This window comes from Lonchura striata, chromosome 15, assembly GCF_046129695.1.
Source record: "Lonchura striata isolate bLonStr1 chromosome 15, bLonStr1.mat, whole genome shotgun sequence".
NCBI classification, from domain to species: Eukaryota; Metazoa; Chordata; class Aves; order Passeriformes; family Estrildidae; genus Lonchura; species Lonchura striata.
In genome coordinates this window covers 1,403,997-1,421,012 of record NC_134617.1, presented here as the reverse complement: position 1 = coordinate 1,421,012, position 17,016 = coordinate 1,403,997, and the positions used below count along the sequence as shown (strand labels likewise).

At 50.0% G+C, this 17,016-nt stretch overlaps 1 protein-coding gene across 1 annotated transcript; it reads right to left on the bottom strand.

The window, feature by feature from the left end:
• Positions 1 to 2,301: 2,301 nt before the first annotated feature.
• IL12B (interleukin 12B) lies at positions 2,302 to 8,557 on the bottom strand. Its single transcript, XM_021547188.3, has 6 exons — positions 8,473 to 8,557; positions 7,394 to 7,669; positions 6,588 to 6,702; positions 5,477 to 5,670; positions 4,563 to 4,708; positions 2,302 to 2,424 (listed from the first exon to the last, which is right to left on the bottom strand). Exons 1-6 carry the CDS (start codon positions 8,555 to 8,557, stop codon positions 2,302 to 2,304), a joined length of 939 nt encoding a protein of 312 aa, XP_021402863.3.
• Between the last annotated feature and the right edge of the window lie 8,459 nt (positions 8,558 to 17,016).

The window sequence follows — 17,016 nt, the reverse complement described above, 5'->3', positions numbered from 1 at the left end:
GCTGATTCCTGCAGGGAAAGGGGCAGCTCCGAGCTGAGCTTTGTTCTTTTCCTGAATAAACTCAGCCAGTGACTTCCCCCTGAAGCCTCTCTCATTTTCTGCCATCGTGGCACAAATTCTGAAAGGCAAAGATCGATTTAGGCTTTGTCAGGACACCAAAATCCAGCTGAATATTCCACGAATGGAGACTGGGCTGGGCCCAAGCTCAGGAGAGGTTTCAGGGATTGGTGCCAAGGTTTAAACCCTGAGGATCAGGAAGGTTCTGTGGCCTCAGAGCCCTCCAGGTGTGGGCCAGGAGGACTCAGAGCACAAAGAAGCTCCGAGTTCTCCCCTCCTGCAGGCAGGGCTCAGCAGATCCTGCTGCCACGCCCTGCTCCCTGACAGTTTTACAGGCTGGGAATTTGGTATTATTAATTAGTAACAATTCATTTGCCCTACAGACATTGAGACAAAAATAGCGTCTGATCCTCTGGTGCAAAAGTGAACAGCGACACAAACCATTCATAAAAGATCCCAAATAAACCAAATTTTCTTGTTTTCTGGTCTATTTATTATTAGCTCATTTGTAAACAAGCACATAAGTTGCCTTTATAGCCAAAATAAGATATATAAACTTAATAAATACCAACAGGACCTGTAAATAAATTATCAGCAGTTTTCTGAAATATCAGATACTTCACACATTTCAATGTTTAAATATCTTAAATATCTTTAAATTAACACCCATGGCTAAGACTGGGGAAAAGGAAGCATGGTTGCAATGGAAGACTTTAATGTCAGTGGTTCTGAGTCCTCAGAGATATTTCAGAGTATTTTTCCCTCCTGGAAGTGAGGGCTCAGTGTTCTGACAAAGGATCCATCCCTGGCAGTGTCCAGGCCCAGGCTGGGTGGAACTCTGAGCACCCTGGGACAGTGGGATGTGTCCCTGCCCACACAGATGAGCTTCAAGGTCCTCCCAACCCAAACAATTCCAGGATTCCATGAAAAATACAAAAATTTCAACTCTGCTTCTGCTTCCTCCCAGAGCTGGGCCCTGGCTCTGCCAGGAGGTTTCCCTGAGCCTCTGTGAGCACACCAACAGCCACTGGGGCACGCCGGGCTACAGAAATCTCTGTGGAAGTCTGATTCCATGAGATCAGGAGCATGCACACCAAGCTCCCAGCTGGCATCCGGGGCGTTGCAGACACTGGGGGTGCAGTTCCAGCTGCCCTGGGGGTTCCTGACCCCTGTGCTGCTCCTGTGCAATTCATCCCACGGAATTCCAGCTGTTCCAGTGCACAGCTGGAGCATGGAGAAGGCCACAGGACTGGCAGGAGGTGACAAATGCAGCTCCTGGCTCCCAGTGCCTTCCGTGCTCCTGGGGGGTGAGAGGAGGCTCAGAGCTCCTTCACACCAGTGCTCCCAGTGCTCCCAGTGGGCTCCAGCCCCACGGAGCCCTCGGGGAGGGCTCTGCAGCTGGGCATCAGCAGCTGTGGGCACAGAGCTGACAGGGCAGCAGGAAACATCCCCAGGGCCCTGCGCCTGCAATTCCTTCTCTTCCCCAATATCCTGGAGGATGGGGATGGCCTGGGTACCCCACACCCAGCTCCTCGGGCAGCCAAGGCTTTCTGTGCTTGCACAGTCCCACAGAAATAAATACTAATAAATAGTAAATAAAGAAATAATTGAACCATTAAACAGTGGAAGACTCAAGCAATTCTTTCAGGAAGTGACTTTCCAAATAAGTTAACACATGCAGTGGTTTGAACAGCAACTGCCATCCCCTGGCCTTGCAAGTCAATAAATAAATAAATAAATAAATAAATAAATAAATAAAACTAAATAAACAATTACAAATAAATAAATTAAATAATAAATAAATACTAGATAAATAAATAACAAATAAATAAATATGAAATAAATAAAGGCACAATAATAATATGCAGGACATACAATAAGAGCTGCCAGCAACCTGTGAAAATCATGTTAGTGTAGCATGATGGATAAAAAAAGTGTAACTTGAATCTGGGGGATTTAGGAGCTGCCAAAATCAGGACCACATTCAACTGTTACCAAAAAACAAACAAACAAAACCAAAAAAGACCAAAAAATTTTAAAAAAACCAAGTTATAGCTTCTTAAGAATCTCAAATGGAAACTTTTCTTCTAATTGTGCTTCTGTTCTTGTGCTAATTCATTCTCTGCTTTCTCTAGGAGCACTGTGCCACCCTCCTTCCAGGTTACCTGTGAAATCAGGTCAGGAATTGAATTTCCGCGTGGATTCCCATCGGGGAGCAGGAGCGGCAGCCCGGCTGGGGGATCCTCACCCGCAGAGCGAGGACCACTGGCTCCAGGAGCTGAGGTAGCAGCGGTCCCTGGCCTGCACCCACACCTCTGCTGGCCCGGGGGCTGGCAGCTGCACGGCCTGCTCCTCGCTGTCGTACACCTGGGGACAGCGACAGGGACAGCGACGCTCCTTCAGGGCCAGCCCGGGGCACGGCACCACACAGGGCAGCAGCAAGGGGCACTGAGCCCCCGCTGCTGCCCCAAAGGCTCCGGTGGGTCCCAGGGTCCTGGGGCTCGGCAGAGAGAGCTGGAAAGCTCAGGTAGCACTGAGGGGGTGTCCCACAGTGACCCAAACCCACTGAGGGTGTAGATGACCCAAACCTACTGAGCTGGATGTTCTAAATGACCCAAACCCACTGAGGGGGTGTCCCACAGTGACCCAAACCCACTGAGGGTGTAAATGATCCAAACCTACTGAGCTGGATGTTCTAAATGACCCAAACCCACTGAGGGGGTGTCCCACAGTGACCCAAACCCACTGAGGGTGTAGATGACCCAAACCTACTGAGCTGGATGTTCTAAATGACCCAAACCCACTGAGGGGGTGTCCCACAGTGACCCAAACCCACTGAGGGTGTAGATGACCCAAACCTACTGAGCTGGATGTTCTAAATGACCCAAACCCACTGAGGGGGTGTCCCACAGCGACCCAAACTCACTGGGGGTGTAAATGATCCAAACCTACTGAGCTGGATGTTCTAAATGACCCAAACCCACTGAGGGGGTGTTCCACAATGACCCAAACCCACTGAGGGGATGTTCCACAGTGACCCAAACCCACTGAGGGGGTGTCCCACAGTGACCCAAACTCATCAAAGGGGTGCTTTAAATGACCCAAACCTACTGAGCTTGGTGTTCTAAATGTCCCAAACCCACTGAGCTGAATGTTCTGAATGACCCAAACCCACTGAGCTTGGTGTTCTAAATGACCCAAACCCCAAACCCAAACTCTCATTAAACAAAGGGGTCGTTTGTTTATCTGGGTTTTTCCCTTTTTCCTCCTTCTCCCAGAGCAGGAACCCTAAACTCCAGAAGCTGCCCCTCCTCGGGGTGGTTGAAATGTTCCCCGGGGGCTGGGCAGGGTGGCACAGGAGCATCCCCAGCCCCAGCAGTTCCCTCCGGAGGCTGCAGGGACCAGGGACTGAGCCCCATCTGCTGGTGCAGATGGTCCCGTCCCCAGCAGAAAACATTCCCTGGTGCCTTTTGTTGCCCTGGTTTTTGAAAGGGTTAACTTTTCTTTTATAGTCCTTTGGAGAGTCTTAAAGTTCTCATAAAACTTCTTCAACCTTCTGATCTCTTGACATATTTCTGCTAGAGTTCTCACGCACTGTTCATGTAAATAATAATTGTTTTACATTTTTCTTGGTGGGAGGAGAGAATTGATGGGCTGTTGGCTTGACCAGTGTGGCTGGAGAGGTGGCAATTCCACCCTCCAATCCACGGCCACCTCTAGAATTCTAGAAATATCAGATGCTCGAATAAAAGGCTCTCTTTCTTAGCCTTTAAACTTGCCAAGCGTTTGTGTATTTATTTTGTGTCCAATAGCGACACCTTTAGTTTCCCCCTGGAAAACCGGGATAAACCCAGGATAAACCTGGGATAAACCCGGGATAAACCCGGGATAACCATTCCTGATGCCTGCTTTGCTCGTGCTGGGCTGAGGAAGGGCAGCCCTGGCTCATTTCAGCTGCTCAAGTGATTTTCCAGCTCTTCTCCAAGGCAGGTGTCGTGTGTCCGAGAGCAATTTGGGCTCACATCGGGGATTTAACCCTGACAGTTAATTAATCCCAGTAATTAATGGGGAATCGAGGGGCAAAGACCAGACTCTCCATGGAAATGCTTCCAGGTGAGTCACTGATCCCTGATTTCCAATTCATCTATAAAGCCTGAGCTGCCCAGGGATGAACAACACAGGAGGAAATTTGTGTCACGGATCCTGGGGTTCTGGGTTTGGAAATTGGGATTTTCCCACATGAGGCCCTGCACAGCCTCCTAGTGAATTAGTAAACACAACCATGCAATGCTGGACAGGGTTTTCTGTCCTCAGTTGCCTCAGGGATTTTCCAGCTCATGGAACTGGGAAAGGTTTTTCCTGCCCGGATAGAATTTGCCACTTTTGGGGCTCAGCACTATTTTTTTTTTTTTTTTCATTTTTCATTTCAGTTCATTATTCTCACATACAAAAATTATTTCTACTGTTCAGGCAAAAAAAATGTGTCTCAAATGTTGTGTTTCTACCTGGTATCTGCGTCTCCTTGTGCTTTTAACTTTGACCTTGAAAGTCAAAGGGAAGTAGGAGTTTGGGGTGCTCCAGGTCCTGGGATAAGTCCAGGTCACTGTTCCATTGGTGGCCACGTACTGACACTGGGGGGGGTCAGGCTTTACTGCAAGAGAAAACACAGAGGGAATTCATTCATGTGGAGAACTGGAAGTCAGCTGTTGCTGTGTTACTGGTGATAGTTTCATGGGAGGGAGCTTTGGGAACCTCCAGGTTAAGAGAGGAGTAGCCTTGAGGTGTAATAAGGAGTAGCAGTAATAATAAGTAATAGTAATAGTAGTAATAATTAGCACCCAAGGAGTAGCCTTGGGTGCTTTTTATGGAAAATTAAGCACAACCCTAGACTCAGTCTGCATAAGATCATTCTTTCTTTGGCCTGCAGGGTTGCAGAGGGCTCCGCTGGACACACAGGAATATCTTCAGCACCTGCTGACCATTAATGCATTTAGGCAAACCTCTGTTTCTTTAGGATGCTGCCTCATTTTCCTGTGTCCTGTGGCCACAACTCAGAGCCCTCTCATTCCTGTCCCTTTCTGTGAACCTGCCCTGACTGCCCAGCTAGGGATGGCTGAGGAGGGAAGCATCCCTAGCCTGAACAGTTCTCAGAGAGGAGCCTGCTGGATTATTCTCTGGCTTGTCCCTTCCCAACCAGGTGCATCCTTTGGGGACATTCAGGGACCTGTGGGTGTTGAGACATTGGAGGTCACAAGCCAGGAAGATGCTGCTGCTTCACTTCCTCATCCTTTTCTGTCCTGGCCCCCTGTTCCTGTAACTGGAGCTTGGTGGACATTTACAGAGCACGGGGCAGGGATTCCCAGGGCTGGGCTGCAGCAAAATAAAGCTCAAAATCAACCCCCACTGCTGGGCTACTCACTGATGTCCCTGATGAAGAAGCTGGCAGTGTAGTTCTCATATAGCACCTCATCAATGGCCTCCAGGAGGATGTCAATGGGCTGGTGCTCCTCAGCAAAGGGACAGAAGTTCTCCTTGTGGCACTGGGCCGTGTAGGTGGTCAGGGCCCCCTCGCTCAGGGCCACGGGGCTGCTGCAGGACACGTCTCCCTGGGGGCTGGAACAGAGCAGGGAGAGGCACTGGGAATGCTGCTTTGTCCTGGGAATGGGGCTCCAAAACCTCGTGTGTTTGGTGAGGAAATGTTTTGGTTTGCCTGTAGTTTGTCTGCTGCAGAAAAGGGTCAGTGGGGCTGCCACATCCCCAGTGTTTGGGATGGATTAATGTCGGTTCTCAGCCTCAGCTCACCCTTGCCTTCAGGAGGAATTAATCTTTAAACCTAAACCAGGATCTCTCATTTCCGCCATCCCATGGCAAGCTCCAGTTTCCTCCTTTGTCCCCCTGCCCTCTCCCAAACCCTGCTGAAGAAATGAGGGCTGAGAAGTCTCCCTTGGGAAACAAACACCAAAAGCTGCCAAAGCACCACCTGAGCCTGGCTCTGTTTGTGCTGCACCCCCTGGCAGCTGTTTCTCCTCTGGCAGGCTGGGGTGACCTTTGCTGGAGCACTCCACGTTTTGGAGAACCCCCCAGGGCAGTGGGAGGCAGGAAATCCCCCCAGGGTTCCCAGCACCATTTCCCTGCAGGTTCCTGCAGGGTTCCTCAGCACAGCCATGTGCTCTGCAGTGGGAGCAGCCTCCCACTCCCACTCCACCCTGCACTGCGAGCTGTGGTTCTCTCTGCCTCGGCTCCACTTCCTCTCTGCCCTGCACCGACTCTTTTGCTGTTGCTTAAGTTACCCAGTGGCTACTCCAGCCCAATGGACTCATTCCTTTTTCAAGGCTTTATTAATTTCTGAGCGACTTCCATGCCCTTACCGAGTTAACTTTGTCCCAGTAATGGCTCAAAATGTTTTGAGGATGTTCAGACTTGGAAAAGAGATCTCCCCCCCATTTCATGCCCCTAACAGCCTGAAATCCTACACAGAGTAACACCAAGGGCTGCTCTGTGGGGCTGTGAAGGGAAGTACAAACTCTTACCCTTCCAGGCTTCTGATGGTGAACTTCACATTTGGATTATTTTCTGTCATCCAGGAACATGTGAAAATTCCAGAGTAGTTTTTTGCCTCACACTTCAGAAATGTCCTGTTGGGCTCTAGACAGAAAGACAGAAACCAGGAGTTATTTACTCGTTTGCCAAAATGGCCGAGGCAGAGAGAAACAATCCATGAATTCACAGATTCCCTGGCAGTACCATGAGGGACTCAAAGAGGTTCATGCAGAAAATGCAAAACATCCCAGGCTTGTCTCCTGAATGGAGAGGCCCAAATGACAGCACTTCAAACCTGGGGCAGGCCCTGGTTCTGCCAAACCTCAGAATCCTGGAACCTCCTGAGCTGGAAGAAACCCATAAGGACAATGGAGTCCAGCTGCACAGCCCCAAAATCCCACCCTGGCATCCCTGGAGTGGTGTCCAAGCCCTCCTGGAGCTCTGGCAGCCTTGGGGCCGTGCCCATTCCCTGGAGAGCAGTGCCAGCACCCTCTGGGGGAAGAAATTTCCCAAAATCCAACCCAAACCTCCCCTGGCCCATCCCCAGCCCTTCCCTGGCTCCTGTCACGTAGCCCTGGCTTTCCAAACCGATTCCTCCCACCCCTCCACCCTATCAGCCTGGAGAATCCCCAAGAAATCCCACAGCCCCTCTCCCTGTGCTGCCCATCAGCTGCAGCGCCCGGAGCTGCAGGAGGGACGATTCTCCTGCCGCTGGCGGCAGAGCTGCTGCAGAGAACATCTGTGCAAGGCCATTTCCCAGGCTGAGCAGGACAATGCCAGCACCGCAGCGCCGTACCCTTAAAGCTCTTGAGGATGTCCCTGAGGAGGTGGCCGTCGGGGCCGATCCTGGCGATGAGGAGGAGGCTGGAGCTGAGCACGCTGTGGCTCTCCTCGCTCACACAGCTGTAGTTGCCGGCGTCCGGGAGCTCCTTCACTGCCACGCTCAGGGTCTTCCCTTTCTGCTTGCCCTCCGAGTCCTTCCTCCAGTACACTGCCTCCTCAGAGCTGGCACAGCTGAGCTCCACCGTGGTGGCCGCGGCCTCGGCGTCCCACTGGGAATCTACGACAAACACTGGGAATGGCAGAGGAGATTCAGGAGCTGCTCACGGCCAGGGCCGAGCCCTTCCTGCAGCTCGGGGGGAGCCCCAGGGAGGCTTTTCCTCAAAGGTCAGACACCGAGAAACCTGTCAAATACGGACTCTAAACTGGCAGAAACACTCGGCTCTAGGAAGTCTGGGAGTCTCCCAAACTCCCTATGGACAGGGCAAAGGGGATCTTCAAACTCAACGTTGGCAAACAGATCTGCTGCTGTCAGCATCAAATCCCTCCCAGGGAACACCCAGGATAAATATTCTTGTTAACGTAAAGATAAGTCCTTGAAAGAGAGGACAATCTGAATTTTGCCCAATCTTCTGATAAGTTATTCAAAAGAATTGTATATTCCCTGTATTTTTACAAATGGATGTACATTTAAGTTCTTTACCAGAGAAGCTGATAAACTATTTATAGGTTTTAGGTTTTACTCAGAAATAGATGTTCTTTTTCACAACTAATTCTTCACTTGTTTTTTTTAGGGCTGTTCCCTTAGTCACAGTTTTTGTATCCAGGCTGTGTGACTGAGACTTTGAACACGAGCAGAAAAAAAAAGGAAGAAATAGGAAATAAAACATTTGCTAATGCAAATACTGCAAATATGCAAATATGCTGTTGGAATACATTTTAGAACTTTTAAATATTTTTCTATGAACTCCAATTAATTATGGTCAAACAAGTAAACATATTTAGCCTTGGCCTAAGATACTGCAGTTAACAAATCCTGTGCTAGTGGCCACAATTAGAATTCCAAAGTTTTAGGTCTGACTAAATATTCCTTACCATTTTCCTGCAGTTTCCACTGGGCACTTCCCAGTATGGCAGCAAAGGAAAGCAGGGACAGTAAGGCACAGAGGAGGTGAGACATCTATAGGGGTAAAAAAAAATTATAAAACTTCACTGAGGTTGGCTGAGTGTGCTCCAAAATCAGGCTGGGGCTGGGCAGGGTGACAAGGACAAAATCAGTCCCAGTGAGCTGAGGAACATCTTCCCATTCGGAGAACTCTGGGGTTCCATAACAGTGGAATCTCAGCGTTGTGCTGGAGCTGCAGCCCTGATTTTGACCCACTCGGGATTCTCATCCCCAGGCAGTTTAGAGAAGGAATCACCCAGGGAATTGTGCGGGTGGCTCTGGGCTGGTCCCTCGCTGAAAGCTCCTCGTGCAGGAAAAGCCCTGCTTGGTGCAGCGAGGCCAATTCCATGGAAAAGGCACTGGATGAAGGCTCAGTGGGCTGAAGGCAGGTTTGGATCCCCACCCCTGCGGGTGGCACCTGGAGGTGGCACTCAGGCTCTGGGGACAGGCTGGGCATGGGCACAGCCTGGGCTGGTGATCCCAAAGCTCTTCCCCAGCCTCGGTGGTGCCCAAGGCACTGCCCTGAAGGACCAATGGCCACCCCATCCCACCCATCCAGAGCCTCCTTTGGCTCAGCTCAGGAGTCCCATTAAACAGAGGCTTGAGGACAACCCCAAGGAGCTGCTGGAGGCTTCTGCTGGGCTCTGTCTCCATCTCTGAACGAAGCAGAGCCAGAGCTCAGGGCAGAGCTGCTGCCAGCTCCAGCTCCACTCCAGTTCTGGTGTCCAGCTGAGCTCCCCCAGTCTGAGCTGGGAACAACTTCAGGCAAAAATCCTCCTGCATTCAGTGCCACGGCTCTGTCTGCAGCGAGGGCTGGGAGTGGAGGTCATCACTGCCCTGTGTCCAAGATATAAATGGATATTTCTGCTGAATTTGTTCCAAATACCACCAGAACCCTCCAGAAAACATAAAACACCTTTGCCAAATATTGTCATAACTACTGGGTGCATAAAAACTTGAATAACAGTTATTTAGGTGCACTTCCAGACCTTTTCAAACTGGAGAGAAAACCAAATTAACAGAATCTCTTCAAGACGGAGATGGTGAATATCATTTTCAAAGCCCTATTCTAACTGCAGTAGGAGGCTGAATGCAGGTGGAAAATTAAAATTTTCACACAAAATTAAGTGGTTGGAGTTATTTTTTTCCTCCCAAACCATTCTTTTTTGTAATGAAAGAGGAGTAGCCCTCCTGATTCTTTGAGAGCAGAGTATGTTCCTGTGCAGATCAATTCCTAGTGCAGCTCCTGCTGTTCTGGGCATCCTAAATCCTGGTCACAAATCATCCAGTGCCCTTTGGATTTGCACCCAGCTCTTAGTGGGACCAGAAGCTACAATGAAGTGTCTGGAGGGTGTCCAGGAAAGGCAGCAGCTCCTGCTGTGCTCAGAGAGGGGCACAAGGCTCAGGGAAAAGCCAGTTATTATTGGCCAGAAATGACAGAAAAATTTAGGTTGGAAAAGAGCTCTAAAATATATCATATCCCATTAGCAGTGCTAATAACTGCTTCATCACACTCTCAGATTTCAGGCAGGATTGGCTGGAATTTCCAACAGGAAGATTCATTTGTCAGCTTTCTGAAAGCTGCTGGTTTCTGTCACGAAACATGAAATTCATCAGCACACTTCATAAACCTGAAACTGAACATCCAAACATCAAAACAGCACCTCAGACTGGGGGAGAGCAGTGGGACTTGTGCCTTCTCTTCCATTCATCACAATTAAAACATCCAAAGCAGAAAAGTTTCTCCTGCTTTCAGAGAGAAGCTGAAGCTGCATGAATCGGGTTTTTGATTAAACCAGCCAACAATTTGCATGGAGATTATTCACATTGTAGATGTGGGAAAGCACCCCTCCCCCATCTCCAAATTTTATTGAAAAATTAATCAGAAACAAACTCAGATTCTGAGCAACACCAGGGAGTGCCTGAGCACTTCAGAAATGAGAATATTCCAGCTCCAAACGTTCAGGAAATCACAAAATCGTGGAACAGTTTGGGTTGGAAGGACCTCAAAGCCCTTCCAGTGCCACCCTGCCATGGCAGGGACCCCCCCACTGTCCCGGGTGCTCCCAGCCCCAGTGTCCAGCCTGGCCTTGGGCACTGCCAGGGATCCAGGGGCAGCCACTGCTGGATAATTCCTTCCCAAAATCCCATCCATGCTAGGAGCTGCTCTGGGAATTCCAGCCCAGCCCCTGCGCACCCTGCCAGGGAACAATTCCCAATTCCCAATCTCCCAGCCAGCCCTGCCCTCTGGCACTGGGAGCCATTCCCTGGCTCCTGTCCCTCCATCCTCGTCCCCAGCCCCTCTGCAGCTCTCCTGGAGCCCCTCCAGGCCCTGCAGGGGCTCTGAGCTCTGCCTGGAGTTTCTCCTCTCCAGGTGAGCCCCCCCAGCTCTGCCTGGAGTTTCTCCTCTCCAGGTGAGCCCCCCCAGCTCTCCCTGGATCCTTCTCCTCTCCAGGTGAGCCCCCCCAGCTCTGCCTGGAGTTTCTCCTCTCCAGGTGAGCCCCCCCAGCTCTCCCTGGATCCTTCTCCTCTCCAGGTGAGCCCCCCCAGCTCTCCCAGCCTGGCTCCAGCCCCTCAGCAGCTCCGTGCTTTCCTCTGGACTCTCTCCAGCAGCTCCAGGTGCTGCTGCTGGTGGAGACCCCAGGGCAGGTGGGCTCTCACCTGAGCCCGGGGGCACAGGGGCACAGTGTCCTTGGTGTCCCCTGCGTGTCCCCGCTGCTCTGGAGCTCGAGGGCTGGGGCTGAGCCCAGGTTCCTTCAGGGAGAATCTCCGAGTGATTCCTGCCAGGAAGGAGCTCTGGACCTCACCTGGGCCAGTCCCAGCTCCTGGCAGGAGCCAGTGGAACAGAGCAGCCATAAAAAGGAGTTTGGCAACACTCCCAGCCCAGAAACACCGACCCTGCTCCAATGCCAGGATCCTTGCTGCCTGGTGGCCCAGATTACCAGCAGTATTTACACATCTACATCATGTGCTAAACTTTATCAGGATATAAACACTGCCCTGAAGAAAACGTCCCAGTGACTATTTCAATGCACTCCCAAGTAAATGATGTTGAATTTGCATTAGAGTAAAGAAGAAGAAATGAGTTCTCACCGTTTCCTGGGAAGCCTCTGGCTGGAGCTTGGCTCTGGGAGGTGAAGGAAACAAAGTTCTGGTGCCAAGGTCTGCAGAGGAAAGGGGTGCCTTATAAACGCTCCCTGCCACCGCAATACCACAGGATTGCAACACGTGGGTCCAGTTCCTATTTTACATTGGGCCACAGCTACAGCCAAAAAAAAAAATATTTGGGAGTCCCAGGTAAACTTCGAGGAGGAAATGAAATTATGAGATTTTAAAGCGACCTTTAGTGGTTTCCCAGAGTCATTTCCTTTCCTCGCTGGTTTTCTGTCTTCATCACAGAGGAAGAGTGAAGAGACCAAATAAACTTCCAGAGCGTCTGATGGGAAACACAGAATGAAGACAGAAAGAGAAAGTTCAATAATCTAAAACTCTTTCTACTTGATAAGCATGAGATAATTATGTGACCTCTAATCTCAGCTCCCACATCAATCAGCAGGAAAGGGAACAATGATTTTTAATTGCTGGTTTTGAGTTGTGTTTGTTCCATTAATTGAGACTTAACCAAAAAATAAACAATTAGTTCCATCTTAGAGACACCTGATATTTGCACGTCATTAGCCTGCAGATTTTAGATATAATCTGAACCTGGTGTTCCTTGTACACCTCAGGCATAAGAAGAGTTCTGTGCTCCACATGGGCTTTGAAAATGATGAAAGGCTGTGTGGATTTGTTTGTTTGTTTGTTTGTGAAGGAATTGAACACAATTCTCATTATTTGCTAGGCAAACAGTGCTTTAAAAAGGTTTGAAACTCAACCTGACACACTTTAGGGATTAATGGAGAGACACAACTCCATTCCAGGTGCTTTCCAGGGGCAGGGTTCCCACAGTGCAGGGATTATAGTGCTGGAATCCTGATCCTTTCCTACAGAATCCCAGAATGGTTTGGGTTGGAAGGGACCTTAAAAAGAATTTATTCCACCTCTGCCATGGCAGAGACACCTCCCACTGTCCCAGGCTGCTCCAAGCCCTCTCCAGCCTGGCCTTGGGCACTGCCAGGAATCCAGGGGCAGCCCCAGCTGCTCTGGGAGATGTGTGCCAGGGTCTCAGAGGGAACAATTCCTTCCCAAAATCCCGTCCATCCCTGCCCCCTGGCACTGGGGGCCATTCCCTGGGTCCTGTCCCTCCAGGCTGGGGCCAGGCAAGAACCGGGGCTGGAATGGGGCCACGCTCACCTCTGGTGGCTGAGCTGTGACTCCTTCCCACCCCACAGAGCCCCAGGCTCTGCATTCCCGGGTGGCCCTGATGACTCCCTGCCCATCCCAGAGTGCCCAGCCTGCTCCTCAAACACGGGAATTCCCTGTGCCAGAGCTGCTGGCAGAGCTGGGCACGGGCGGAGCGCTAGGGCTGCGGGGAGGGCAGCCCTGGGAGCAGCTCTGAGCAGGAGAAAAGCTGCTCCCTTCCCATCCCAAAAACTGCTCCCTTCCCATCCCAAAATCCTGAACAGCCCAAAAGCTGCTCCCTCCCATCCCAAAAACTGCTCCCTTCCCATCCCAAATCCTGAACAGCCCAAAAGCTGCTCCCTCCCATCCCAAAAACTGCTCCCTTCCCATCCCAAACCCTGAACAGCCCAAAAGCTGCTCCCTTCCCATCCCAAATCCTGAACAGCCCAATAAACCTGCTCCCTTCCCATCCCAAATCCTGAACAGCCCAATAAAGCTGCTCCCTTCCCATCCCAAAAGCTGCTCCCTTCCCATCCCAAATCCTGAACAGCCCAAAAGCTGCTCCCTTCCCATCCCAAAAGCTGCTCCCTTCCCATCCCAAATCCTGAACAGCCCAATAAACCTGCTCTCTTCCTATCCCAAAAATGCTCCCTTCCCATCCCAAATCCTGAACAACCCCAAATCTCCCTTCTCATCCCAAATCCTGAACAGCCCAAAAGCTGCTCCCTTCCCATCCCAAATCCTGAACAGCCCAATAAACCTGCTCCCTTCCCATCCCAAAAGCTGCTCCCTTCCCATCCCAAAAGCTGCTCCCTTCCCATCCCAAATCCTGAACAGCCCAAAAGCTGCTCCCTTCCCATCCCAAATCCTGAACAGCCCAAAAGCTGCTCCCTTCCCATCCCAAAAGCTGAATGTGGCTCAGAGGGGTCACGGGGCCATGCCTGACACAGACCTGGCCAGCAGCACGGGGCTGCTCACCTGAGCTCTGTGCCAGTGCCAGGATGGACAGGATGGAGCTCTGGGCACTCCCAAAGGGACACAGAGCACTCCAGGTGACAGAGGTGTCCCCTCCCCGTGCTGGCCCCTGACTGCCTTGGAGGGCAGCTCAAAGGAGGCTGTGCTGGCACCGATCCCCAGCTCAGCTCCTTGTCCTGGCTCACTCTGGGAATGAGGAGCAGGAGCAGCTCCCCTCCTGCTGCAGCCACAGCCCCGGGCACAAGGCACAGAGATGGGCACAGATTTGTTCCCATTTAAGACAATTTGCAGCATCCAAAATCCCTTTTGTGATTCCAGCAAGCCAGCAGCAACAGGCAGCCTGGGAGCTGAGGTCAGTCACTGGTACAAATAAGGGCAGCAGTGAATTTCTGTGCGTTTCCTTCTCCTCAGCTCACCAGCCCCTTTCTGCTCCCATGGATGCACTTCTCTGTAGTCACTGTGACTAATGCAGAGCTTAACAGAGCTCTTCGAGTGCCTGCTCGCTGCTGAAACGTGGACAGTTGCTCCTTAATACAAATGAACCAAATAATTAATGCAAACAAATGCACATTTGCAGTGTGCGTTTGCATCAAGCCTTCCTAATTCCCTCAGCTCAGCTCCCAGTGCCTCGATGCCCAAGCTTTATGCCAAGAATCCCAAAAACCATTCCTGGAGCACAGACACCTCTGGGTGGAACTTCCATGCTGGGATGGTTTCCTGTGATCCATCAGAGGAATTTTTAAATATTAAAACGTAGAGATTGTGAAAAGCTCTTTCGATGACTGCCTGGTTTTCCACTATGAGCTCATTGATTCTGAAGGGGAAATTCGGAGAGGAGCAGCTTCTCCCAATCTTCTTCCTCTGCTTCCCCTATGACACTGACAGAGAATGTGCAAACCCTGTCCGTGCTTTATTTAATGCCAAGGAAAATCTCCTTTTTGGCAGAAAAAGCCCATGTAAAAACAGGTTTCCTTTCTTAGCGTTTTTGCTTTGTGCAATGACAAAGAAAAAACCCTGTGTAACTTAGAGAAAATGAATAATTATAAAAAGTGTATAATCTGTATGATTCCTCTATATGGAATCCATTTTCCATGGATGTCCGTTGGCAGATTAATGCCAAGGATCAACTTTTATTCCCAAGATTTTTAATGCTGTAGCACTGAGAAGGGAACACTGTTCTTTATCTGTAATTCTATATATTGTTCTTAATCTACAATTAACTATTCTAATATCTATAAATCATTCTTAATCTATAATTCAGTCATTTATGTGAATTCATCAGGAAATACTGTGTAATATTAGTGTACCAATGAATTTTCCTAAAAAACTCCCCTTTAAGCCACTCCACGGAATCACTGAACCAAGCTCCAACCTTGAGAAAAATACAAAACACAGGGGGAAAAGATTTCCAACTTCTGCCAAGAAGCAAGAAGCTTATAGGGCAGGATGAATTTGATTTTGGTACCACTGGAGCAGCTGGCCAGGATGGGGATGTTGGGAATCTCCCCCTCCTTGGGTGGAGGGGACAGGAGGATGGGCAGAGTGTGCCCCAGCCGAGCCCAGGCTGATGCAGTTCCTCCAGTTCCAGCTGGGAGCTGTGCCCAGGGCAGGGTGGGACCTGGGATGGGGCAGACACGGAGCAGGAGCCCCCGAGAGGAGAAAAGGAGATTTCACCTCCTGGTCCTGCCCAGGAGCTCTCAGCGTGCAACCCCCAGAGCTTTGGGTGCCTCTGCACAAACCCCTGGGTTTGGAAACAGCACCAGGGGGATGGAAAGGGCAGGAAGAGCCAGAAGTGCCTTGCACAAGGACTTTGAAAGAAAGGCAAATGCAGGGTGACATTTCCAAAGGGGTTTAAGAACCAAATCTCATCTTCTACAGTAAATGACTCTCAGAGTCAGTGGGATTTGGGTGCTCAAATCCATGAGGTGCTTTTGCAACTCTTTACAGGTGCTCAGGGAATGTGGGTCAGGGATCCAAGAGGAATTGGTATTTCTGATGGATTTAGTGCAGAATTAGAGTTATCAATCCTCTCTGGCACAGGGAGGGCAGGCACAGGGAGATGGGTCAGTGCTGCTCCAAAGTGCTCTGGTCTCTGCTCCTCTAGTGCCAGCCCACTGCTGCCATCCCAAACCTGGCACTGGGATTAACCTGGCATGGATATTAACCTGGCACTGGGATTAACCTGGCATGGATATAAACCTGACACTGGGATTAACCTGGCACTGGGATTAACCTGGCATGGATATAAACCTGACACTGGGATTAACCTGGCACTGGGATTAACCTGGCACTGGGATCAGTCTGGCATTTATATAAATCTGACATTAATAAAAACCTGACATTGATATAAACCTGACATCAATCTCACCCTGAGATCAATCTGACACTGATATAAATCTGACATTGAGATAAACCTAACACCGAGATAAACCTGACACTGAGATCTGATAATGATATAATTGATATATCTGCCACTGAGATAAACCTGACAGTGATATAATTGATATATCTGCCCCTGAGATAAACCTGACACTGATATAAACCTGACACTGAGACCTCACTGATATAATTGATATATCTGACATTGAGATAAACCTGACACTGAGATAAACCTGCCACTGAGATCTGATAATGATATAATTGATATATCTGCCACTGCGACAAACCTGGCAGCACCCAGCTGGAGGAGCCAGCTGCAGGCTGGGCTCTTCTCTGGAGCTGGGCTCATTTCTTGGGGATGTTGTAACTCTGAACTCCACCAGCAGCGGTGCTTGGGCCATGTTACAGTGCTGGGGGTGGGGAAAGAACATTGCAAACTGAAAGTCAAGGGGAAAGCCCAGTAAATTCATTTCATTGACTGAAATTCAAGCAGCATTTTCTTTGTCTGACAGCTCCTAGAAAAGGAGTTTTCGGACAAAGCCCAGCCAGGCCATTCTAGGTCCAAGGGGAGTTTGGACAATGCTCTCAGGGACAGGGTGGTGTTGCTGGGGGGTCCAGGAGTTGGAGTGATGATCCTTGAGAATCCCTTCCAGCCCAGGATATTCCATGATTCTGTAATTAAAGCACTCAGGGATATACCTGGAAGCAAAAGGAAGTTGTGACAACTTCCTATTTTGCTATTAATTATTAATATATAATTATTTTTTTAATGCTAAAGCCTGGGGACCCAAACTGAGAATGGCATAGCAGGATAAGGGATTCAGGAGCTCACAGGAACA

Coding starts and splice junctions, on each gene's coding strand:
- IL12B (XM_021547188.3), bottom strand. CDS start 8,557: ATGTCTCACCTCCTCTGTGCCTTACTGTCCCTGCTTTCCTTTGCTGCC. Junction 7,670..8,472: donor GTGGAAACTGCAGGAAAATG/GTAAGGAATATT, acceptor TGCCATTCCCAG/TGTTTGTCGTAGATTCCCAG. Junction 5,671..6,587: donor ACCATCAGAAGCCTGGAAGG/GTAAGAGTTTGT, acceptor GCTCTGTTCCAG/CCCCCAGGGAGACGTGTCCT.